The sequence below is a fragment of the Trematosphaeria pertusa genome, assembly GCF_010094035.1.
Source record: "Trematosphaeria pertusa strain CBS 122368 unplaced genomic scaffold BU26scaffold_19, whole genome shotgun sequence".
Lineage (NCBI taxonomy): Eukaryota > Fungi > Ascomycota > Dothideomycetes > Pleosporales > Trematosphaeriaceae > Trematosphaeria > Trematosphaeria pertusa.
In genome coordinates, this window is record NW_022987230.1 from 47,412 (window position 1) to 70,424 (window position 23,013).

General features: G+C 51.8%; 12 protein-coding genes across 12 annotated transcripts; 5 read left to right on the forward strand and 7 right to left on the reverse strand.

The window, feature by feature from the left end:
* Positions 1-332: 332 nt before the first annotated feature.
* On the reverse strand, positions 333-1,443 carry BU26DRAFT_582312 (calcium/calmodulin dependent protein kinase; the record flags this gene model as incomplete). Its single annotated transcript, XM_033834524.1, has 5 exons — positions 1,269-1,443; positions 854-1,216; positions 730-793; positions 597-677; positions 333-536 (listed from the first exon to the last, which is right to left on the reverse strand). The coding sequence occupies exons 1-5, from the start codon at positions 1,370-1,372 to the stop codon at positions 333-335; spliced, it is 816 nt and encodes a 271-aa protein (XP_033677504.1). The 5' UTR covers positions 1,373-1,443.
* Positions 1,444-1,767: 324 nt separating this feature from the next.
* Positions 1,768-2,964, reverse strand: BU26DRAFT_570585 (uncharacterized protein; the record flags this gene model as incomplete). Its single annotated transcript, XM_033834031.1, has 3 exons — positions 1,768-2,155; positions 2,206-2,665; positions 2,727-2,964. The coding sequence occupies 3 exons, from the start codon at positions 2,962-2,964 to the stop codon at positions 1,768-1,770; spliced, it is 1,086 nt and encodes a 361-aa protein (XP_033677505.1).
* A 752-nt stretch (positions 2,965-3,716) lies between these two features.
* Positions 3,717-4,865, reverse strand: BU26DRAFT_524123 (cytochrome P450). Its single transcript, XM_033830209.1, has one exon. The coding sequence runs from the start codon at positions 4,753-4,755 to the stop codon at positions 3,856-3,858; it is 900 nt and encodes a 299-aa protein (XP_033677506.1). The 5' UTR covers positions 4,756-4,865; the 3' UTR covers positions 3,717-3,855.
* A 2,383-nt stretch (positions 4,866-7,248) lies between these two features.
* Positions 7,249-7,923, forward strand: BU26DRAFT_609853 (uncharacterized protein; the record flags this gene model as incomplete). Its single annotated transcript, XM_033835954.1, has 2 exons — positions 7,249-7,528; positions 7,712-7,923. 2 exons carry the CDS (start codon positions 7,249-7,251, stop codon positions 7,921-7,923), a joined length of 492 nt encoding a protein of 163 aa, XP_033677507.1.
* A 123-nt stretch (positions 7,924-8,046) lies between these two features.
* On the forward strand, positions 8,047-8,739 carry BU26DRAFT_609854 (uncharacterized protein; the record flags this gene model as incomplete). The annotated part of the gene is made up of 1 exon (XM_033835955.1): positions 8,047-8,739. One exon carries the CDS (start codon positions 8,047-8,049, stop codon positions 8,737-8,739), a length of 693 nt encoding a protein of 230 aa, XP_033677508.1.
* A 116-nt stretch (positions 8,740-8,855) lies between these two features.
* BU26DRAFT_510365 (NAD(P)-binding protein) lies at positions 8,856-9,990 on the reverse strand (the record flags this gene model as incomplete). Its single annotated transcript, XM_033827223.1, has 4 exons — positions 8,856-8,995; positions 9,043-9,205; positions 9,259-9,826; positions 9,914-9,990. The coding sequence occupies 4 exons, from the start codon at positions 9,988-9,990 to the stop codon at positions 8,856-8,858; spliced, it is 948 nt and encodes a 315-aa protein (XP_033677509.1).
* A 151-nt stretch (positions 9,991-10,141) lies between these two features.
* Positions 10,142-11,383, forward strand: BU26DRAFT_127869 (uncharacterized protein). Its single transcript, XM_033819602.1, has 2 exons — positions 10,142-11,139; positions 11,190-11,383. The coding sequence occupies exon 1, from the start codon at positions 10,487-10,489 to the stop codon at positions 10,925-10,927; it is 441 nt and encodes a 146-aa protein (XP_033677510.1). The 5' UTR covers positions 10,142-10,486; the 3' UTR covers positions 10,928-11,139; positions 11,190-11,383.
* Positions 11,384-11,857: 474 nt separating this feature from the next.
* On the reverse strand, positions 11,858-12,799 carry BU26DRAFT_524126 (uncharacterized protein). The gene has a single exon (XM_033830210.1). It carries the CDS (start codon positions 12,787-12,789, stop codon positions 11,992-11,994), a length of 798 nt encoding a protein of 265 aa, XP_033677511.1. The 5' UTR covers positions 12,790-12,799; the 3' UTR covers positions 11,858-11,991.
* A 516-nt stretch (positions 12,800-13,315) lies between these two features.
* Positions 13,316-14,110, reverse strand: BU26DRAFT_510368 (uncharacterized protein; the record flags this gene model as incomplete). Its single annotated transcript, XM_033827224.1, has 2 exons — positions 13,316-13,684; positions 13,721-14,110. 2 exons carry the CDS (start codon positions 14,108-14,110, stop codon positions 13,316-13,318), a joined length of 759 nt encoding a protein of 252 aa, XP_033677512.1.
* Positions 14,111-15,176: 1,066 nt separating this feature from the next.
* Positions 15,177-17,537, reverse strand: BU26DRAFT_466842 (cytochrome P450). The gene is made up of 10 exons (XM_033825237.1): positions 17,208-17,537; positions 16,924-17,160; positions 16,681-16,864; positions 16,543-16,626; positions 16,389-16,485; positions 16,216-16,339; positions 16,042-16,158; positions 15,805-15,973; positions 15,502-15,748; positions 15,177-15,448 (listed from the first exon to the last, which is right to left on the reverse strand). The coding sequence occupies exons 1-10, from the start codon at positions 17,337-17,339 to the stop codon at positions 15,274-15,276; spliced, it is 1,566 nt and encodes a 521-aa protein (XP_033677513.1). The 5' UTR covers positions 17,340-17,537; the 3' UTR covers positions 15,177-15,273.
* A 246-nt stretch (positions 17,538-17,783) lies between these two features.
* On the forward strand, positions 17,784-20,031 carry BU26DRAFT_524128 (putative cytochrome P450). Its single transcript, XM_033830211.1, has 3 exons — positions 17,784-18,198; positions 18,259-18,749; positions 18,807-20,031. Exons 1-3 carry the CDS (start codon positions 18,079-18,081, stop codon positions 19,873-19,875), a joined length of 1,680 nt encoding a protein of 559 aa, XP_033677514.1. The 5' UTR covers positions 17,784-18,078; the 3' UTR covers positions 19,876-20,031.
* Positions 20,032-21,524: 1,493 nt separating this feature from the next.
* On the forward strand, positions 21,525-22,574 carry BU26DRAFT_570595 (uncharacterized protein; the record flags this gene model as incomplete). Its single annotated transcript, XM_033834032.1, has 5 exons — positions 21,525-21,735; positions 21,782-21,801; positions 21,968-22,004; positions 22,054-22,124; positions 22,182-22,574. The coding sequence occupies 5 exons, from the start codon at positions 21,525-21,527 to the stop codon at positions 22,572-22,574; spliced, it is 732 nt and encodes a 243-aa protein (XP_033677515.1).
* Between the last annotated feature and the right edge of the window lie 439 nt (positions 22,575-23,013).

Below are 23,013 nucleotides of genomic sequence, written 5' to 3' on the forward strand. Positions count from 1 at the left end.
CCGGGATTGTTACAACACATGAACTCAATGTAAAGAGTCCAGCCATTACTTTCCGACCGGCTGACTTAGGAAAAAGGTCGATGAGTCCCGTTGGACAATGTCCTGAAAGCCATCTCCCAGAAGCCGCCCGAAATATAGCGGCACATATGTCCGTAGACTACACCACTGTAACCTGAATAATTAAGCGAATCTTTTATTTGGGATCAGCAATGCTGCCATACTATCGACGACTGCAAGAAAACCCGGCAAAACTCAGACCAAGGAAGGATGGCTTGCAGAACTTCGTCATGGCCGCGGCCTCAAGCCCCATCTTGTGCTCACTAAAGACCCTTTCACACTGCATCGGCAAACCATCGATGTAACAAAGCTTCGTGCGCTGTGATTCGCCCCTCCGGGTCAATATTCGTCATCTTTCCGACTAGGTCCTTGAATTCTGACTCAATATCTTTCAGCGCGAACGGCTCCCGAGGATGCTCTTTATTAAAGCCCTCTGCAATCACGGTGAATATTTGGGTCCAAGGGCTGTCTCCTAGATGCTAGAGTAGACCGCCTAAGCTCTCTATATTAGAGAAGTAGGACAGCTGTCGTTCAAGAACGATGGCTAGCTTGTCCTCGCCTTCCTCGAGTTCCTCGTCGGCGACGGCGAAAATGACCCGTTTGGTTACAGCATAGATGCACTGCATTTTAGCAAGTTATCAATAGAAGGATCTTTGGCGCACAAAAGCTTACGACGATCCTAAAGGAGAAGATATCTGACGGCTTGTGAACATGACCAGATGCATGAGCCTCGGGGCTTCGCCACATCTAATTCCTAACCTGCCTTCTAACGATCGCACAATCGTCCGGAATATACTCAGAATCTTCGATGTCGGCAATCTGGACCCGCTGAATGGTGGTATTACCGTCTGTCTCGTCCCAATTCACCAGAATGTTATTTGCCTTGATATCCGTATACACGATGCCTTTCTCGTGTAATGCCGTAATGCCTCGGAGAGAGTCCCTCAATATTCCCTTTATTAGAGGAAGTGGCGTGTCTTTCTGAGCGAAAGAAAGTAGATGGTCCTTGAAGTATTTGTAGGCAAATATGGATTGGTCGGGAATTGCATCATCGGCCACGCGGATGTAGGGGGACCTTCTAAGATCGCTGAACATGTCTTGAAAATATTTGAAGTCGTTCTTTGGCACACTCTTCAAGATGTATTGCTGGTTGCCAGCTCTACAAATGAGGAGTTGGTAGACTGCAGAACTTCGATATTGAGTAGACCTACGAAGCGAGATACACTTGTCCAAGCGGTCCTGGTTTCTCCTGTAGCACTCTTTCAACGAGATAACGACGACCTGATTGGCCTACGGCTCGCGTGATTGCAGCCATGATAGGCAACCATGAGTGGCGACTTGTCCTGCGAAGGAGTAGGGTTTAAGAGGTGGTGACGCTTCGCGGATACACGCGTAGTAGAAAGCAAGGCGAGAAGTGTTGCGGAGCGCGTAAGCAAAGAGGCTTTACGCGAGTGACGGCCCGGGTTCCTTTTCCAACCAATCAGATGCGATTTTCCTGCTGACTCCACTTTGCCCGTCTTCTGTTGGTTCCGAGACTTTACTTTTCCAGAGAGCATCCTTTTGCTATCGTGTTTTCGAACACTGAGCCGCCCTCATTGCCTTAGGAACCTTTTCCTTCGTGCATCACATCGTTGCAGCAGCTTGCGGCTGCTCGCTAATAAGATTAGACCGCTATCTACTTTCTACGAGAACTACTGCAGACGAGTCGCTTTAGACGACCCGCTCGCTTCTTGCAGACCCATGCGTTGACTCCTCCCTCTCAATTTCCGACAAGATAAATGAGTCAAACCCGCGCACCGGCTTTCCAGCCCCCTGCTTCCTCTCTTTCGAATCGTCTGGTCGAAAGTCCGGGGACTCCAGGCGCGTCGCATACCGCGGTGACACAACACGAAAGCGCGACAGCAATGAGCGCATCTTCTGGCCAGTAAAAAATCTCCCGAGTGGCTTGTACGTTGAGAAGCATGCCGCGAGGAAGAGCGTCCCTGGTTCTGCAATCGTGTACGTCATGAGATCGAGCATGTACCATGCGGGGTCCCCGAACATCTTGTCCGAGTCGTGGAAGAACTCAACTGCGCGGATGGTGGATGCGACGATGCCACTGCGTGGTGTTAGATCGACTCGATGGCATGAAGAGGATGTGAAACTTACATCGTTGCCAGGAGTAGCATGAGCGTTATACCGAACTTCATCCTCCATGAGGCTTTCAGCGTCCAGATCTTCGGCATTGGCAACACCAGCATGACCAGATCCGTGATGACGTTCGGAAGGCAAGACCACTTGAACAACGCAGCAGTGTCGAGACACTTCCCTCGCACAAGCGTGTCCCACGTCGCCGCGATTGGCGAGCATTGGAAGATGAGCAAGAAAGTGGCAACAGTGGCATGTAGTGTGATAACGGCGAGAACTAGATACGTAGTCCAACGCGTCAGACCGGGTGTGGTGAAGATGCGGAGGAACAGGCGTAGGATGATCGCTTTCGACGTGGTGTTGGCCGCGGCGTATAGAACGGGCACGATGATTAACCCAATCTGGCCGAGGAACTTCATATCTTTGGCGTGCATGAAAGCCGCAAGCGTATGCTGGCCTATTCCGGCGAGGTATACTGATGCTGGGAGTGTCGGGAGGATCAGCACGAGCTTGCAAACTACCCGCTGTATAGACGCACTCACCAATCATCATGGCCACCATGGCGAGGTTGGAAAGCAACGCGGAGATGACAAGGACATCATCCCAGCTAAACTTGGCACGTCTCAATCGACATGCGAACATGCGCAGACCGAAGGCGACGATTTCTATGACCATGAACACGATCCCTACAGTGATGAGAATGTGCCCACGATCGTCGGTCCAGTAGCTTGGTGGGATTGGTCCCTTGGGAAGGGTGATCGTGTTTTGTGAGCCGGGCATGATTGCCCTCAGCAGAGGAAGTGGATATGGCGAAAGACGTCGAGGGAAATGTACCCTGCTCACAAAGACACCTTGTGCACTCGACCCGCGAAACCGCGATGAAGTGCGCAAACCTCGACTACGTCGATTCGGAGAGTTAGCTGTGGAGACGGTAGTCAAGAGCCGCTTAAGTCTACATCTGGTTGAATCCTCTGGACTAGGTCTCGTGCATTTCATATACAATCGGTGTCCGGGCCAGGTCGCATCAGAACAGACAGCCAATAACGCCCACAGAAGCGTGAGTAAAGGATTCAAACCTCTGCGGTTATCAATAACAACGTACAGATGCCTGGGAGGCTTATGTCGTCCCTCAAATGTGGGTGAGCGTGCGTTCTCCAACCCGCGGAGGGTACGCATCGTACCAGCCCCATGTTGAAACGCAGCCTACTGGTTCGATTTTAGAACGTGACGCTCGCTGCATGTCAGACAGGGCAATGGCAAGGCGCAGTCCAAGTTCTTACCCCGCAGTCAGCATGCACGTCTTCTACGATCCTGGTAGATCCTGGTAGATCAGATAACGGTGCCGGATACGGGAAAGAGCGGGCGCGAAATCTTCACTTCGTGTAATCAGGCGCGTATTGATCCAGAGGCGTTTGCCACGTAGAGTGGCTTCCATACCGCATTATGGGGTTCGCAAACGTGACGATCATATCCGCTTCCAGTTGAGCTGGTGTCTGGGTTACTTGGTAAATTGCTGAGGGTAGGGCAAGGCCTCAGACGGGAAGTTGAGGCTGTAAAGTTGCAGAACTCGGGAAGCATGCGCAATCCTTCGAATGCGCAGATGAGGAAAGGTGAGATCTTGCATTCTGCAAAGAGAGCGGATCCATTTTAGGCTCACGGAAGGGAAGATTCCTAGGTTCTTGTAGTAACCCTTACCGGGAAACCGTCAGCAGGATGAGCTCCCCCGCCACCCATTTCAGCCTGATACACTCGGTTTCCGTCGATCGATTTTATGCCTTCTCTTGGATGCAGTCCATCCCACTCCTCGTACGCGGGTGTAATATCGAACATCCTGGCCGTCATGACCAGCGCAACCTTGAGCTCAAGCTGCGCTAGCGTCTGGCCGATACAGGCGCGCGGCCCACCTTCGAATGCTCTCCAGCTGCCCTTCTTTGGGTAAAGCCAGTCTTCGGGTCCGACAAGCCAGCGAATGGGGATAAATTCGTCTGGTTTCACGAAGACGTCCGGCCTATGCTGCATGATAAGAGGCACCGTCCAGATCTGGCATCGATCAGTGGGATATCGATGACCCGCTGCGTCCGAAAGGACGAGATCCGGTCGGCCTTGGCGAAGGCTTCCCGCAGGTGGAAACATGCGAAGAACCTCTTTGGTAACTGCGAACGTGTACGGTAGTTGATTAAGAAGCGAGGGGTCGCCGGCGATGACGCGACATATCTGCTCGGTGGAAAGGTCGTGTCCGAATACCTCGTCATGTTCGGCTCGGACATTTGCCATGACCGCAGGGTGGCGGGACAGCAATAGGAAACAGTACAGAAGAGTACTGCTTGTCGTGTCATGTCCAGCATATAAGAACATGCGAAGTTGCGGCATGGCGATCTTTTTGAACGCTTCCCTTGAGATTTCTCCCCTGTCGCCCAGCTCTTCCAAATATTTGTCCATGGCGAGCGAGATAATTGACCTGGTCCCAGGTTCCTTTCCCTTCGAAGAGACTCTGCGGGAAAGCGCCAATTCTTCGAATCGCTTGTTGATAACCTCGCTCAGATACCGATTCATGCGATAGTTGTTATACATCCGGACTAGGGGACGAGGACTAAGGTAGCGACGAAACGGATTGAAGGTTGTGCCAAATGGGGACCAGTACACTTGCCTTCGGAGGCAATCAGCGAGAGCACTTCCCTCTGTCTGGTAATGGAGCCGGTCATCACTAGGGCAGTATTTAGCAAGTGTTTCGTATGTTCGCAGCAGAACTTACAAAGTAACGCGCCCAATAACGTCAAATGTCAGCCGCAGCGTGTACTCTTCTAATTGGAACATGCTCCCCTGCTTGGCACGCTGTTGAAGCAGTCTGCAGAAGACGGCGACTTCGTCTGCAATCACAGGAGCCAGTCCAATAATGTAGCCAGCAGCGAAGCCGGGGTTGAGAAGGCCTCGCCATTTCTTCCATGTACTTCCGTGCATCGTCTGCAGTGATGCCCCTCCATTGATAATGTCCATATTGGCACACATGCCGGCAGGCTTGTTCAAGGAAGCAGCCTCGACCTGTAATGCCACAGATGGATCCGCGACAACCATGACTGTCTCGTTGAAAGGCCACAGGTTGAGATAGAAGACGCCATTTGGGAACTGATTCGCCATGTGCCGTACCACATCGTGCATTGTCGCATTTCGCGGTAGCGCTTGGATGCTTTCTTTCAGGGCAGGCAAATGGCCGAAGACAGGATGGTACTTCGGCATCGGCTTGTACTCATCAGCCGCGATCCCCCATAATACGGTTTTTCAAGACTAACTCACCGCCCCCGCAGCCAGCAGCTTCCGTACACGTCGTCGATTGGCCATCAGCTTCACCACAAAGACGATAAAAGCGCCGACGGCCGCAGCCGCAAACGCTGATCTGCTCAACGGAGTCATGTTCGAAGTCCTGTTGAGAAAGAACAGAGGACGAAGATGGGGGAAGACGGGGCATCGTCTTATGTCAGACCCTGACTTGTGCGGCGTAGTCTACGATATCTGACTTCCCTGCGGCGCCAGGTTTATAGCCTGTTTAGCAAAGTTTTTAGGTACCATACTTACTTTCTGGGCCAAGCCAATAAGCAATTCACCCATCTGATTATATAAGCTGTTTTGGCTTCCCGCAAAGATGACGGTTTGTGTTATTTTGTACAGCTAATCAATTACTGCTTAGCTTCTGTGGGGTTTCTGTGGAGGAGCGTCGTACAATGGATCTGTGGATTAGCTAGGGAACTCAGGGGCCCGTCGTTGAGGAGCTGACAGATATATGAACTGCCTCTCCTTAGCTATTGAAGCTGCTTCTTCTCCTTTCCTTTAAACCTTGTAGGTGTAGACGTATAGTAGTACCTAGGTAGGTAGTTTCTCTGTCTTGTAGTCTCTGAGTGAGCTTACGGCTTCTTAGTAAGCTTAGCTTTCCGTCATATTATTATATAGCTCTATAGATAGAAATAAGATCCCGTAAGCGTATGAGTAATATATAAGCTCTCCGTGATCAACGAACAGATGTACGAACTCGAGAAATTGCTTACTGACGCACTACGGCTTTACTTACCCCTACTGCACGCCCTAACGCGCCCTACTGCATGCACGTACTACGGCTCCGAAAAGACCGACCGTAAAGTTGGACGTTTGGATCTCGCGTACACTTGTGAGTGCCTAAAATTATGTAGAACTACACGTATTTTTTGGGTAGAAAATGTTACTTAAAGCAATGAACCTAGGATAAGATAAAACGGGGATTTTCATCTCGAAGGTGCCGCAGGGGTTGTGTGGCGCGGTACGGAACTGCGGCCCGTCGGATCAAACATTAGCTGGTTATGTAAGCAGCCCGAAACGTCCCACCCGACGACATCATTCTTCCATCCACGACGTGCGCGGCCGCTTTCTTCGTAGATACGTGCCAAACCTCGGGAGCTTCGATGAGCAATGAGGGCGACTACGATACAGGGCTTCTCCGCCCGCGCAAACGCATCAGGCGCGAGACGAAGAGCTGCGCAGAGTGTACGTCCATCCCCCATGGTCGACGCGCTCGCTCCTGAACTAAGCAGGCAGAAGGCGGAAGGTGAAATGTTCACTCGCTACTGGGGACGAGCCTACATGTGCCGAGTGCACAAAGCGAGGCAAACCATGCATCTCATTATCGTTAGAATATGAAACCGCAAACGATCATCGTCCGTCCGACAATGCGCAGAGCGATGATGACAGATTGGAGCGCATCGAAAGACTTCTGGCCAAGTTGATCGACCAACAGAACGCACTTCCCAGATTGCTTTTAGCATTCCACGATCAACCCAGCTGGTTTCCGCGCCTTCTATCGAGCCGGATCAAAGCCAGAACCCGCCGCTTCTTTCACTACTCCTGGATGGGGTCGCACCTCATCCTCACCTAGATGTCCAACCTCCAACACTTCCTGCAGACAGAAGCCATCAACGCAATGCAAGGCAGGCAACGAGGCAGCTCTTCTTGACCTCGCTATTGCCATCCGAGCACGATGCCGCTCTCATTGCCAAGCACACCCACGCATGGGCGTTGAATCTCCACGCCACTCCCGGAGCCATGCCTACTCCTCAAAACCAATCTTCTCTATGCGATCAGTCTTCAGCATGCGAGAGCAAACCTATCGCAGTCGGTCACGCTCTCCTAGGCCTAGCGCTGTCGATCCAACAGCTACCTCCGGATTTCGATTTCGCGCTTCTTGAAATGCACGACGCGGAGTCCAAGGTTGAATCATACATCGCTAATGTCAGCTCTCTCGTCCTGGCCGATGAGGAGCTTCTATGCTCTCCCGAGGGCGTAACGTGCTTGCTTCTGCTTGGCATGATCTACATCAACGACGGTATGCTCCAGAAGGCGTGGCTAACCTTTCGTCGAGCTCTTGACACGTCGCGCCTATTAGGCCTGCACGGGAGCTATAGTGTCTCAGCAAGAACCTCGGGTACCCCGGAAGTGATCGCACAACGACGCATGTAGCTCTCTGCTGTTATGGCTGACGCCCATGTCAGCACTCTTCTTGGCTTAGAGCCCGGCTCGGGGAAGGAACCATTCGGTCCGGAGGACTTCTGGAACGATGCCTTCGCCGATGTGGATACTAATTTCCAAAGGCAGCTAGCGCTCATCGCCACGCGTCTGGCTCATCGCAATCTCTCCCAAACGAGCCATGGGCATACTCCCACTGGAGCCCTTGACGAAGCCTTGAACACGTTGGAGAGATCCATGCCGGAATCTTGGTGAAGTGTTCAGTTGTCCGCAGATGGGCGGTCCGTGGAGGCTGCACGACACTTTGATCGCCTTTTATGCCCGCAGTGGTTCTTCCAGCTTCGCGCATTTGCTCACTTTCCGTACGTATTCCGGGCTATGCGAGAGGCAAAATTCGGCTACTCTCGAACCTCTTGCCTGGACTCATCACACTCTATCCTACTGAACTACTTGACCCTTCGCCGCGTTGGCAACACACAACTTCATTGCCGCGTAACCGACTTCGGCGCGTTCACGGCCGCCGTCACGATCCTACTTCTTCACATACAGGATTCCAGCCTTGAAGCACGACCGGAACGCAGAGGTGATATTGGCCTTGTTCAGCGAATACTGCGCTCTATGGACGGACTAGCGAAAAGCAGCAAAAGGGAGAGCGTAGCACAGCAGAGTGCAGATGTCCTCGCAAAGCTGCTCAACTATCACAAAGCCGATCCTAGCGCCTCTCGCAACCTGCAGCTGACCGTTCCCTATTTCGGTACCGTCACCATTACCATGCCGAACATCTCCAACCCAACGCTTGTTGAGCCTCCGTATGCTCCTTCGGCGGTGGTCTATGATACCACGTCGCCTATTGCCTTTGAACAGGCGCGTCCTAACCAACGCCAACAGCCGGTGAATTATTGTCCAGACTCCACTGCAAATGTCGAGCCCTTTCATGTCTCGTTCGGCCCCCAGTTCACAATGGGCGGGACGGAAAATGGTGATCTGCATTCGCTATCCGATCTAGATGCTATTTTGTTCGACGGTCTTCTAGAGCACGACTTACCGAACTGGGATTGGAATCAAATTTAACATCAACTTGGTACCCCTGGGCCTCGTGAACCTCCCGCTATTGCTCTCCCAACGGCTGACCGATGTACGGATATTCGAGAGAAAGGTCAGCTTCGCGAACACGGTTAGGGGCACTCCTATGCGGTTATGTACGGAGCGACTTGTTCCTGGCACCAGTCCCAGAACTTTGCGCCAACACCGGTGCCTCCCTCTAATTCCGGGACACCCGCTTTCAGGATGTCTACGCGAACAGGTACGATTCGTCCCCATGGTATGACTACGAGTGGTTAGCATTCTACGTACCGCGCATTGAGCAGACCTTACCCCAGCATCCGGAGTTTTCCAGTGTGATGTCTTCGGAAAATCCGGAGAACAGCTCGGTGTATGCGCCCTTAATAGGATCATGACTCATCCATCCGAAGGCAATGGCGAGGAGGGGATTAACATGCCGGCGCAGATTAGTCTTCTGGTTACCGGGATTCATCGACTACGGCACCTTCGTCAGACTACACTTTACTTTGGCAGGCGGCAGCGACTCACTACGCTGATTACCCCGTCAACTTTGTACCGTTTCGCATACTCCTGTGAAAGTAGGACCATTCCACCCTTACTTACTCCGTATTGCGTTCCGCTAGATACCCCATCTCCATTAGAGTTATTCATGTCGACTCCGTTCGTTGGCGAGAACAGCTCTGCCGCCGAGGAAGCCACCCAGAGAATGCGGACGCTTCCCGGACCCTGCTGCTTAACCGTCCGAACCATCAGCGGCGTCAGTAGCTCCGTAAGCAAGAACGGTGCGAGAGTATTCGACCCGGTCTGCAGCTCGTACCCCTGCTTCGTCTTGCTTCTGGCCGGAGGAAGCATCGTTCCTGCGTTATTCCATAGCGCATCCAGCCTATCTTCCTTTTTCAAGAATGTTTCGGCTGCGGTCCGCACGCTTTCTAGGTCCTCAAGATCGACTTCAATGAAATCTAACGAGCCGCTAGAATGCGGCACGGCCTTTTGGATATCGGATATTGCAGCTTCTCCTCGCGACCTTGCACGGCTAGCGGTGTATACTTTCGCGTTGAGGGGGTAGAGTATTCGGGCAAGTTCCTTGCCGACTCCGCTTGACGCTCCGGTTATAAGGAAAACCTGCAAAGTTTTGCGTCAATTCGATGTTCTGGGTCCTAGTAGAGGGCCTATTTGAACACACCTTGCCTTCTTGGTCCGGCACATCCTTTCGGTGAAGGCTGGAGCCGGTGGGAACATCTGACTCAACGCGGCACCCATGGTCAAGTTGGTATACGACCAGCAGCGCGAGTTTCTCGCATTACAAACAAGGGCGGCGATGGTTTTATGACGTTCCTCTCAAAGGGAGCACGGGATCCCGCCCGATAACACTCCCGACCGGCCGAGATGGCACGTGACAGAGTCATTCTAGTCAATCCAGCCTAATCGTCCGGCAACCCGAAAATCAGCGTTTCAATGATTGCTTCCGACTAAGTGAAGGATTGCAACCGCCCCGGCTCTTATTCATTCAGAAGGTGGTGGTATCTGCACGCTCCCGGATCTCAGGCGAATGAAGCGACCGGACGGGCGCCAGAGGCCATTTGACCCGATTCCATAATATCTCCGACGATTCTTTTGCTCTCGTTCTCCTGCGGTCCGAGCTTAAGAGGCTACCGGATTAAAGACGATTATATTTTAGATGTGGATTACGCTATTTATAATGCGCAGGACCCTAAGCTAATCGGCTCAGAGGCTTCGCAACCTACTCCTAGCCATCATGAAGGTCCTACTCACCGGCGCTTCGGGCATTATTGGTAGTGTCATCCTCAAGCAGTGCCTCCAGCGTCCCGAAATCACATCCGTCATCACGCTCACGCGGAGGCCTCTACCTTCGACGAGTCCAAAATGCGAGAACATCGTCGTGCGAGACTTCAAGCACTGGGATTCTGGCCTTCTAGACGATATTGCAGACGCAGATGCCATGATATGGGCGATGGGAACATCTGGTGGAAACGAGGAACCCAATCTCAATTACCCACTCGCATTCCAACAGGCCTTCCTCCCAACGCAAAAGAGCCCCGGGAAACGGTTCCGATTCATACAACTCTGGCGCACTCGTCGAGCGCGATCAGAACCGCAGTCTTTAGTTCCTCAACAACGCGCGGAAGATCAAGGGCCTTGCGGAAACCAAGTGTGTGGAGTTTGCGGGACAGCATAAGGATGTTTGGCGGGCCTGGGTTATTCGGCCTGGTGGAGTGATGGCGGGGAATGCGTATAAAATGGCGTTGGAGGCGATGATCTTCCCTACGGCCTGGGTTATAAGAGATGACGAATTAGCCGCTTTCGCTGTGTGCGGGGGGATGAGCCGGGGCCATTTGTGCTGAATGGGAGGATGGCTGTTAGGGGCAGGGCGTTGCTGCAGGAGCGGAAGTATGTATAGCTTTGTGGGGCGGAAAGTATTTGCTAACGGTTGCGTGCAGGTGATTCTTGGCGTCTGCTTTCCTTCATGTGCATTCGGCGAATCACGTCCACATATTACGGGTCGGAACGTTTAGGCGAAATTTGGCGATGCTTATGAGACTGCGGTTTATTTCTCTCATGATCCAGGCACAACGCATTTACTCTATCAGCTCGGCTTTCTTTGCGTCCCGTTGTCATGCGAGAACCGCTTCCTGATCTACTCTTCTCTATCCCCAGCAACCGCGACGAAGGGTGATTAACCTCCTACTCGTCATACCACCAAGGAATCCTGACTAGGCGGGCCGCATGAGCCCACGCCATCCCGCCGTCGGACGAGCGCAAGCGGAAACGCCTCAGATAGTTCCATGCCCGCTGACTGCCAGTCGTATGACACCCGAATCGCAATCACCTTGGAAAAGATTCTTTTGAGGGACGCTTGGGACTATCGACGTGCATAACGCATCGCAAAAGGCTGACGGTTCTGCTCAGAAGCTCAAAATCGCGGCCACAGAACTCAATAAGTCTTCCTCCGGGGTAGATCTTTCTTGCTCTTGGTACGTACCCAAGGATCGGCACCGGAGTAGGGTAGACCATTTTCAATCACCTCAGGGCTGCAAAGTCTCGCATATCATGTTCTATTTTATTTTATTGTTCAATTCGATATGTCACGGCGGCCGTTGACATATTCATGCGTACAGTACACTGCCGACTCATTGGGCTATCTATTGCAGAGATTATCTTACAGCACGCCCACAACTCGTCCGACGTCGTCACCGCGCTCATAAAAGCCTCATTGATCATACCCTACCCGCTCAAATATTTCTACGCACTTGTATACCGGCCAAGCGGTGGCGGCTCGAACGAAATATAAGGGCGCAAAGGGCGATTCCCTAAGACGCTGTCTGTTGGTGGCGCGCCAGGCCGCCGCGCCGGTGGTCGAGTAGGGCGCTGGTTTGCCCTATGCTTGCGAACGCGCTGGGCAGCTTCCTTATCCTTGGGCTGAGTTGGGTTTGATCGGTCCTTGGAGATTGCTACTGACTCCTCCACGCGCTTCTCGACGCGCTTCATATACAGCTTCGCCGAGCTACCGAAAGGATCCTTCCGATACCGCTTCGCGTCGCCGATATGAAAGCGCTTCCACTTACTGGAAGAGACTTCACCGCAAGGACAAAGCATATCGTCGAACTCGACGCGATCTCCGCGAACTTCCGCTCGATGGCTCAGGCCGCAGCCGGTGCACACCTGGAAGTACGGCGCGAGATCCGGCTTCCCGACCCAGATAAGATTCGCAAGTGCCCTGGGGTGAAGCGGTGTGAAAATCTCTGTAGAGTCGCGGTAGACCTCGCACAGCTGCTTCTTGCAGCTGCCGCATTGGAGGTACTTGAAGGGGAAAAAGCCTTCATAGTGCGTTACCGTATTTTCATATTCGCAGGAGCAGATCCATAGGCCATCACCACGCGACTTTGGCTCTTCGATTCGACGAGCGGTGTCGAGATAGCGTTCGAGCTTTCTCGGTGTCATATGGTGCTTGCGCGGCACCGGTGGTGGTGGTGATCCGGTTTTTGCTTGTGCCTTGTCTCGGAACCGTAGGACCGGGAGGAGGTTTGGGAATAGCGTCATCTTTCGTGTGGGTTGATTTTTGCTCTAGTAGGTTGCTTCTTGATGTGAAATGCTTCAGTGAAGAACAATCTCGCGGAACTTATAGCTATGTTAGAGTTCTCCACCAAGGAGGGATGTACAGAGTAATGCCATTGTAGCTGGATATAGATGGTGGTAGAGCTCATATATGTCATCATTGTGAAGAGCAAAGTCCGGATATCGTAGCTGCACAATGCTAGCTCAGTTGCGGAGAATAAATCGAAATATGTGTAGTAGGGCATAAGGAATGGGCAAGGAAAGAGTGTCGCACTCAGTGACTCCAGAGACGATGAGTATGAAAAGACGCGCGGATGCCAATCGGACATTCGGGCGAGATCAAGAGACCAGGAGACATCGATACACTAGAAGGGATATTGTAGGAGAAATTAAAACACAAACTTTAGTTATTCATTCAACACGCCACCACCGGAATGAAAGCTCCCGCAGAGCTATTTCCCTTGAGCTCGTTGACCTAACGCCGTCTTGAACTAGTTACTTAACAGAGCCATTACCGAAGACGGCGTAGAGCCCGCCGCTTCAACGAACTCGCAAACCTCGCCGCATTAGCGACTACTCGCAAGGACGGCAAACGAGCTGCACCATCCGATGCTGGTGGACGATATGGCGGGAGCTGGGTCAGCGGCGTTACCATCAAAGGTTGCCGGTCCCGCGCCTCGAACAAACCTCCGGCAGCTCCCCCAGCCTTCTGGACCGATATCTGTGCGGCACTAGCGTCAGAATTACCCCTATGCTCATCCGCCAAGCCGATGAAGAAGTGAATCCACGTGTCATCGGCTGCATATCCACATACACACAGAAACTCCGGGAAGTCGAAGCTCATAAGCGTCTGCTCGCGATACTGCGTGACTTCATCCATCTTCGCGCGGTGAGTCAGCCCGCAGTGCGAACACACCTGACCAAAGCGCGGCTCCTCGTTTGGCGATCCACGCCAGCCCAGCACGCGGCCTGAGCCTTCTTCCAGGGGAGTAAAGACGGCGGTTGTGCAGCATTCTCGGCAAATGATGTGATCACAACGCGGGCAGGTTAGATGCTTGAAGGGATAGTCGCCGCGCCAGAGTTCGAGCTCGCTCTCCGTGCGGCAGTGGCAGCACAGCCATAAGCCGTCTGCAACGGGCCCCGTATTTTGAGGGTGATGTTTTGGATACCCAGGTTTACCTGGTTCCCGGGGATTCGCTCGTTCGGCGGCGTCTAGCTGGCGGAGGAGAGTCTCGAAAAGAGTTTCCGTGACCTCCGAGCGGCGGGTCAGGGTACGAGAGAGGCGGTTTAGTATTCTAGGTGTCATCTTGGGGGATGTTGGTATGCGGTGATGTTGTAGCGTTGCTTGTTAGGTGAGACTGGAGAGGGGATTGAAGAAGTCGTACAGAGTGGCGGGGGAGTATATATGCTTCTTCCCATGGTCACTAGCGATTAGGAAAGCTAGTCGGAAGCCATTGTATGTCGACATATCTGCGAACGGTCGGTGGGATCATATACGAACAATGTTGAACGAACACATCGAGATACCTGATGGGAAGGGAGTAACTCCACAGTGAATCCACATAGTTCTTCAAGGGGCTCACAATCAGGCTTGACATATTCTAATAGCCAACGATAAAGTGAGACACTATCCTAAATTACGAAGACGGGAGCTTGACTTACCCTAAGACATACTAAGACCAGATGTCACACAAGAGACCTACTGAAGATATCAGTCAAAAAGACTACATACCTACATCTATTCTTGGCAAAACCTGGCATCGTAGCCAGATAGTCCCGCCATCCTACCCAATCCTATGCCCCTCACTCCGTTCCCTCAAAATCGCCCACTCACCGCACTTCTCTAACAACGAGATTGTCAAAGTTGAGTTCAGATCGCGATGGGGTAGCACCTTCCGCAATATCACCCAGTTGAGGCGTAGGCGGTATAATGGCAACTGTAGGAATTGTAATGACGGTCGGGCCGGTGACAGGATTCGTAATCACGGCGCGGTAGTTGATGTTTTCCATTGGGCAAGGGGCCGGGGTGCAGGCTATGCAACGCGTTAGTGCTTTCATGAGAGATTCGGCGAAAGGCATGGCTGGTTGGGAGGGTGTGAATGGGGAGAGAATATCGTAGCAGAAGGGAGTGGGCTCTATAAGAGAAGGAAGTGGACGTAGGATGATTCGTGACACGTGCGTGCACAATGAGTTCAGTAGACGAACTAGTTGGACGACGATATTCCAACCTTGACTGCTGCTACATTCTAGCACAAGTACATGCTCATAGTCATGATTGGGGTTGGATGAGGGTAGTAGCCAAGTGTAGGCGTGAATGTATGCTATTTAACAAGCGAAGAAGCATCTTATAGTTACTGAGTTGCAAATTATGCGTTCATCATCCGATATCTAATAAAGGTGACTAGACTTCCAAATACAGGTACATATGCCTAGGCACATCTGCAAGCTTCTGGACTAGCGCATGTCTCTTTAACAAACGATCCCCCTCTCCTTCAACAGAATCCTCCTGGCTGGCCGTGGGAATATAGCGGTGGTCCAGTACATAAATCGGCTTGCATGTTCATCTTCCAACTCGAAGTCATAGTTCGCGAGGAGATGTACCATGGCCTGCTTCAAGGTTTCGGAGACGTACCACCTTCCAGGACTACAATCGAGTCAGCCATGTGGCATTTCAGGATTCAATGTGATATGTCTCACCAGCCTTTACGGGGCGCGCCCCAAAACGAGAATGAGTAGCGAACATCAGTAAACCGAGATACTGCATCCTTATCCTTGGTTTGGCCATCCTTGAGAAGGAAACGTCGTCCATCAAATGTTTCAGGGTTCGGAAATACTTCTGGATTGCGAGCCTGAGCAAGGACTGGAACGGCAATAAGATTCCCAGTCGGAATGACCGCCCCACTTGGGAGAGTGAATGGTTTCTTAACCTTGCGTTGAACCGTTACTGCGAAAATACAGGTCAGCGAAAGGTTCCATTAAGGCGGTTAGGTGACTTCTTACGGGCGTCTGGGGGATAGAGGCGCGATGTTTCCGTCAAAAAGCTGTCCAGTAGATGCATTTCTTTCAAGGGATCTTTAGAGTTCTTGTTTACAGCCTCGACAATTTCTTTCCTCAGAGGCTCAATGTACTCGGGGTGGTCGCAAAGGGCGTATATGATATACACAAGGACCTGTATTGAACGGGTGAGTACAAAAATAAGTGATAGTGTTAGGTGAGGTGAGTCCTTAGAAAGCTTACCATTGACATCTGATGCGAAGACGCAAGGAGAATACCGATTATCTGTGCTACAAGTCGTGGGGTAGCTCGCTGCGCCGGAGTATGTGACGAGTCAATGGTCCATTGGATGCAGTCATTCTATACAGACTTGTTAACAAGGGGCTCAGAGACTCTGATCATCGGGGTAGATTGTACGTAGGAAGTGGCATTGCTCGATTCTTTCGAAGGCGTCCGCATTCGTTCTTCCACTACCGGTCGAATGAAGTTGGCGACTTTGTCCATTGCGCCGCTCCACCGCATAAGTGTCGTGGCGATGATGCTGCATTTGTGAGTCACCCCAATTTTGGTGGTATTAAAGGGCTACATACGGCGTGAACATAGGGGGCAGCTGTCGACAAATTTCGGCAGTGATTACTGCGTCCGTGCTATACCGAATAGCCGCCCTGACACACTCGGGATTGTTTCCTATAGCCATATCAGAGTCTGAGTGAGACGAATGCCAGCATGTTTGATCTGACATACCGAGTTCATCGCCTAAGATGACTTGGGCGTTCGACTCCTCAATGACCATCTTCGAAAGCTGAAAGATCGAGACAGACGACCAATCTGTGAAGGAAATTAGCAATATTGGTGCTTTAAATAGAGGGTCCGCCCAATTACTTTTTACTCTGTGCCCGTTAGCCACCGCTGTCTCAAATCCTTCGCGGATTTTGCGGCGAATCAAAGGCCGGAGGACTGGAATATGCATTCGAAGAAGGACTTTGACAGCACGTATTGGAACGTTATCGTGTGGGTCGATGTTGTTGTGTTCGAAGCCGTACATGGTGTAATAGTGTTTCATTCTCTGTGATCCGGTTAGCATCATGAATGCGCTTACGGTGGAGTGAAGAAGGGGAGCTTTACATCCGTCATAGCCTCATGAAAAGAGAGGACCCCTTCACTGCTGTTGCAAAGCGCCTCAACATCCTGTTGACCTGCGACAAGTACCTGGTGTTCAACAAGGGAAGGGATAGCGAACGACGATGAGTAGCCTAGCTTCCGGGATGTTCGAAGGATATGAGTCGGAGCATTGGTGATAAAATCGAAGTTCTTGACCCATTTGCCGATCGAATACGACTTTGAGGTGATATAGATGTTTCTCTATAGGAATTTAGCGATGTTGCAAGCCTTTGGACGGACATGCATACAGGACGATTTCGATGTATACGGTAGATGGTGAACGCCCTCCATGTTACACAGGCAGCCAAAAAGATCAGGCCGATGCGTACATATCCGAAGGCTACTGCGAGGAAGAGTTTGTAGAAAAGGACTTGCAACATATCTGCTGGACTGAGCTAAGTACAAGGAGGTGCATGAAGTGAAAGAAGTGAAAGGTGAGCCACAAATACAATCGGCTTGACGTGACCTGGTCGTGCACTAAGACTCATTATATACTAGCTCCTTCATGTTCAACAACTGTTTCCTGCGTCTGATTCTATTGTCCGTTCGGCGTGTTTCAGAGAGGATGACTATCTGAGTAACCTCAGTGCGCAGGCTTGGATTCCGCCGCTTTGGTTCACCCCGCAGCAAGAGCACGAAGAACCACGCCGCATACGAAACCACGTCACATGCAAATTTACCGGCTATATCCCGGCGCAGCCGCTCGTGCCCTTCTTTCGTCCTTCGTGCTACCCTACATGCAAGGCTCGCTCTTTCTGGGTCTAAGGGCTCGCCGTACAAGTAAGGCTAGTTCGTCCATTGTACGCACCCGCGAAGGCCTCCAGGGTAGCTGTTGTGCACGTCGTTCTATCCGGAGAATTCCGCACCGTGAGATGTCCGGCGCCTGCGCATGCATGGGCCACTTAGCGCCCGACCACCGTTTGCCTTCTTTTTCTTTCATGCATGGTTTCTTGTTCTTTGCCCTCTCCGGCTGCGAGGTATTCGACCCCTCTGTCGAGGCACCACACCTGTCAATCCGCTCTCACTCCGTTCTCACCCACACTACGTCATATCGATTCCGCCCCGCCCAACAATATCAGCCCATTGCCAGCACCGGCTTCGCCGCAATTTTCGTTCGCCATGGCCCCCAACAACTTCCTCGCTGCTATCGCAATACTAGCGGCAACTGGGGTTGCGTATTTCGTCTTGTCGGGCTATCGACACCGTGCTCGTATCAATGAGCTCCGGAAACAGGGCTTCGTGAGTTGCTGCTCTTGCCGCTATCAAAGTTGATGTAACTGTACTCTAATTTTGCCGTAGCCGATGCCCGCTGAGTGGAGCTGGTGGTTTGGCCACAATCTCGTCATATTCCGTTACACGAAGCGCTTACCGCCCCTCGCGAACGTCGTTTTGGCTATGCAAGAGATGAGCCAGGAGTTCACTGAGACTGAGATGTTTCTAATGGACATGTGGCCCGGCTACCCAAGCTCGATCATCGTCTTCAACCCCGAGGCATGCACCTTGATATCCCAGAAATGGAACCTCCCGAGGCCTCCACAGTCTGGCGAAGCCATTAAGCCCATTGTGGGGGGCCAGAGTCTTGTCTCGATGAACGGCAGCCAGTGGAAGACATGGAGGTCCCTTCTCAATCCCGGATTCAGCGCATCCAATATGATGAACCACGTTCCCTTCATCGTCGATTGCGTTCAGGTCTTTTGTGATAAGCTGCGAGAGAGCTCGGGCAATGGGATCATATCCCTGGACGACTTTGCTACCCGTCTAACTTTCGAAGTGATCATGAAAGTCACATTGTGAGTTTGCTCAGTTATCCCTGGCGTATATGTGCGCTCAACTGACAAGTTCCACAGAGATGCCGACGTCAATTATCAACGCGGCAAGCACATTCTGCCTACGGCATTCGATACTATCACAAAGTGGCACTCCTTCTGGGACGTCCGAATCTTATGGAACCCCTTGCGGCCGATCGTTCAGACATACAACGGGAATGTGATCAATAGATACGTCCAGAGGGAGCTTGAGAAGAGCTTCTTGGAAATGAAGAATCCTAAACAAACAAACGCCAAACCAGCACACTCGGTGATATCGCTTGCTCTTGAGGCATACATCGGTGGTGGCCAAGAGATGGGAAAAGATGGCCAAAAGCCGCAGAAGCTGGACAAGTCCTTCATCGACACTGTCACCAACCAGATCCGCTTGTTTCTCTTTGCTGGGAACGACACGACTTCGAGCACTATTGCTTTCGCTTTCCACATGCTGTCCCAACATGTCGAAGCGCTGGCGCGATTGAGGCAAGAACATGACATTGTATTTGGCGACGACGTTTCTGGAGCGGCTCACCTATTAAAAGAGAATCCCACGCTGCTCAATCAGTGTACATACACCCTTGCCTGTGTCAAGGAGACTCTTCGACTCTACCCACCCGCTGCCAATATGCGTCGAGGGCAACCAGGAATTTCGCTTCCCGCATTGAATGGTCAGTTGCTTCCCACGGAAGGATTCAACATCGTCGTTGTGCAGCAGACTGTTCATCAAAACCCCCGCGTGTGGGTTCGACCACGAGAGTTTCTCCCGGAGAGGTGGCTTGTTGGCCCAGGCCATGAGCTTTACCCACCACAGAATGCCTATCGTCCATTTGACATTGGCTCCCGTACCTGTATTGGGCAGCCATTGACTTTGAACGAAATCAAGATTGTGCTGATCCTTACGGCAAGAACATTCAATGTGAAGCCCGCTTACGAAGAATGGGACCGGTTGCAGGAGCAGAAGCGTGGTATATGGGAGAGGGTGGCCATCTGGACCAGGGGTGAAGGGATCAATACGGTCCACGGTGACAGGGCTTACCAGTCTGAAAAGGCTGGGACGCACCCCTCGGATGGCTACCCGTGTCGCGTGGAACTAGTCACGCAAGAAGAGTAGCAGAAGAGTTTCAAATAGCTCCACGAGGATACTCATTCTACAGGTGCATAGAGATATTCGACTTTGTTTCTTATAAATGTGAGGGAAAAGTTCATTCGTACTACACATAACAGATAGTAAGGATTCCTCGAAAACAAATTCACTACATTCCTTCCCTTATAGATCTGAGTCCTATGCGTGCAATCGGTAGCAAATGAAGTAGCGGTGCAGCCAAACTTCCCCAAGACCAGCTTTGTTAGGGCCAATGTGAATTAGGTCTCTCCAGTGCAGCATTCCGACTTTCAATTTGGCCACCGCCATTACATTCTCTGCCAACTATCTTCCTCTGATATGCACGCCTCCAAGAGTGACCGCGAAAAGTGAAGCTCCAAGTCTCCCCCCGCAGTGCACAGTCTCAACACAATTGCGTACAAACATTCCTTAGTGAATCTTCGTTCCTGAGAGGAAAAAAGCCGATCAGACTATGAGCATGGATTTTTGCTAGAAAAAGAGACTCACTTGGAATTGGCATTTCCATAACCGCCATTGCGACATTTATTGCTTTGAGCCAAACGGGGAGCTTGTATAGTAGCGATACCAAAAGCAGGCAAGCCACGGTGAGCGACAGAATGAGAAGAATCTCAATGGAGAGCATGTTGCTGGAAAAGTTGGCGAGTATTCTGGGGTTGGCTGCCGAGAACGGGTCGAAATGATGGAACGCGAGAGGAATGATCGGTCGTGTGATGCTTCGACGAGCTTCTCCCGTAGCACTTCGTTTATAGCACCTGAAAGATATCATGACTTGTGCCCCCAAGAAAGCTGTGGCAATAAGCATTTGGTTGCGGCTAGCCGCGTGGTCCGAGCAGTGATCGGCCTACTGATGCAGCCTGACGCAGGGAAGCCCCCGAGGCGAGAATCGCCTTCCAACGGCCTGCCTGCAGGAGGGGCCTTACAGCACGGACTTCGGGCGCAACGTCTACGTCCCGCTGCTAGCTACGCATCATTTCAAGATGCCTGGTGAACATCATCGCGGAGAGCATTCGTCGAAGCGGTAATTAAATCAATTTGTGGTGTTGGTTGGGCTGAACCCAGCTCGACAAGCAGAATCAGGTAGGCTGAGCCACAGAGTCGTGCAACCTCATCACCCAATCAAGCATCCCCCACGACTTGCCAGCCGGGTTAGCGCCCGGCGCATTCACTTTGATGCCCGCAAAAAGCTGGGCATGCATACCATCCACTACTATAGCCCCCACGAGTTTCAGTGAGCCTCACCAATGTCTGTAAGCCCAAGCCTGTCTTTCCCAAAGTGGGTGGTGGAATGGTTCACCAGTTTATCTATCGATGCGCACGCTTACGCATGCTGCATGTCAAGAGACACAACGGCAACGCGCAGGGTGATGCAAAATTGCTCGTGATGTCTGGCTCGCTTGTGCTGGGCGCAGTATAAACACGAAGACCGAGACAAGGCAGGGCGGGCTCGTTACACCCTTCAGGAGATCTGCTTTGCTCGACATTTCTTAGGGAAACCTCTCTGACCTCTTTAACGCAACATTCCCACGTGGTCTCTGTTCGCAGCCGTCTCCGTACAAAACATCGTGTTTACCAACCTCTTCTCCTGCCAAAACAGGGAACTTGTTACATCATCGCCCACCGATCGAAGATCAGAAGCAATGGACGTCAACAACATTGACCCCTCCATGCTGGAGCACATACCAGCCATAGCGCCACCGCCGGGAACTGTCTCAAACTTCGTCAACCCACCATCGCTCGACAGTCAGCCGCGAATAGTCATGTATGTTATGTTGCCTTTAACGATCGTACCTCTGTTCCTGCGTCTATACACTCGAGCGAGGATCCAGCGCTCGTGGGGAGCAGATGACTGTAAGTCTGCCTCGGGTATGCGACCACAGACACTAACTCCATCCAGACCTCGTCATCGTCTCAATGGTAAGTCGAGCTGCCTTTGACGCAGTGCCCCTCACGGAAATAATTCCCCCTATACGTTCCGCGGAATGGACAGCAATAAAAGAAGGCTCCGTAGCGGAAGGAATCTGGAACGCTAAGGGGCCCTGCCTTGCCGTCGGCTTGCGGATCATGGCTAACCCTGAGTAAGATCTGTGTTCTCGCTTTCTGCGGCATATTTCTAGACCGTAAGCTATCGCTACGAAACTACATGGTCTCCAATTCTTACTTGTGAAGTTCTCGAGGGTCCATTCGGAGAACATACATGGGACGTTCCAGTAAGCCGTCTGACCGAGGATTATGCGAAGGTAGGCCCACCTCGTCCTATACACGTAGCACCCGGTAGTAACAGCACTTTTCAACAGGGAAACCTCGCTTCCCAATGCCTCTACGCCCTTTCGGCCATCTTCGTCAAAGTAACCCTGCTCGTCTTCTACCTTCGAGTTTTCCACCCGGTCCACCACACGAGGGTTATGATATGGGTAGGAATCATATTCACAGCCGTTTTCTACGTCGCCTGCTCCATCGCCACGATCGTACTATATGTCCCACCGAAGGGGCAGAAGAACGGATGGACTTCAACAAAGCCGGAGTCCGTGACAACAGCTCTTCTTCTGGTTCCATCAATCCAGGGTGTTGTCGGCGTGATTATCGACTTCTACATCTTGGTCATTCCTATGCACCTCGTCATGGGTCTTCATTTGCCTCTTGGCCGCAAGCTGAGCGTCTGTGGTATCTTCTTCACCGGTTTCATGTAGGACCCTATTTCTTTCTACGGCAAGTCTGTAGAACTTCACTGATAGGGTACAGTGCTTGCATCTGTTCCATCGTGGGCACAGTATACCGTTTCAAGGCCAAGCCTTCTCAAGACCCGCTCTGGGTGACTGTCCCTGCTTACTCACTCGGGTACATATTGTCAATCCCCTTGTCCGCATGAGGCTGTGCTAATAAAGAATAGAATTGTGGAGTTAAATGCTGGAATCCTTTGCAGCTGCTTACCGGTGTTAATCGTCCTATTCAAACGCCGGAGAGCGCGCCAAACTAGCTCGGAACGCAAATTGCACGCCGCCGCACAAACCGCAGGCCCACCTGCTCGCCCCATAATTGATAGACTCCGTCTCTCGATACCGAAACCCGCCTTGACTGGATTGGGATCGTTGTTTGGAAAGAGTAATTGGTCAAAGCAAAGCTCTGATA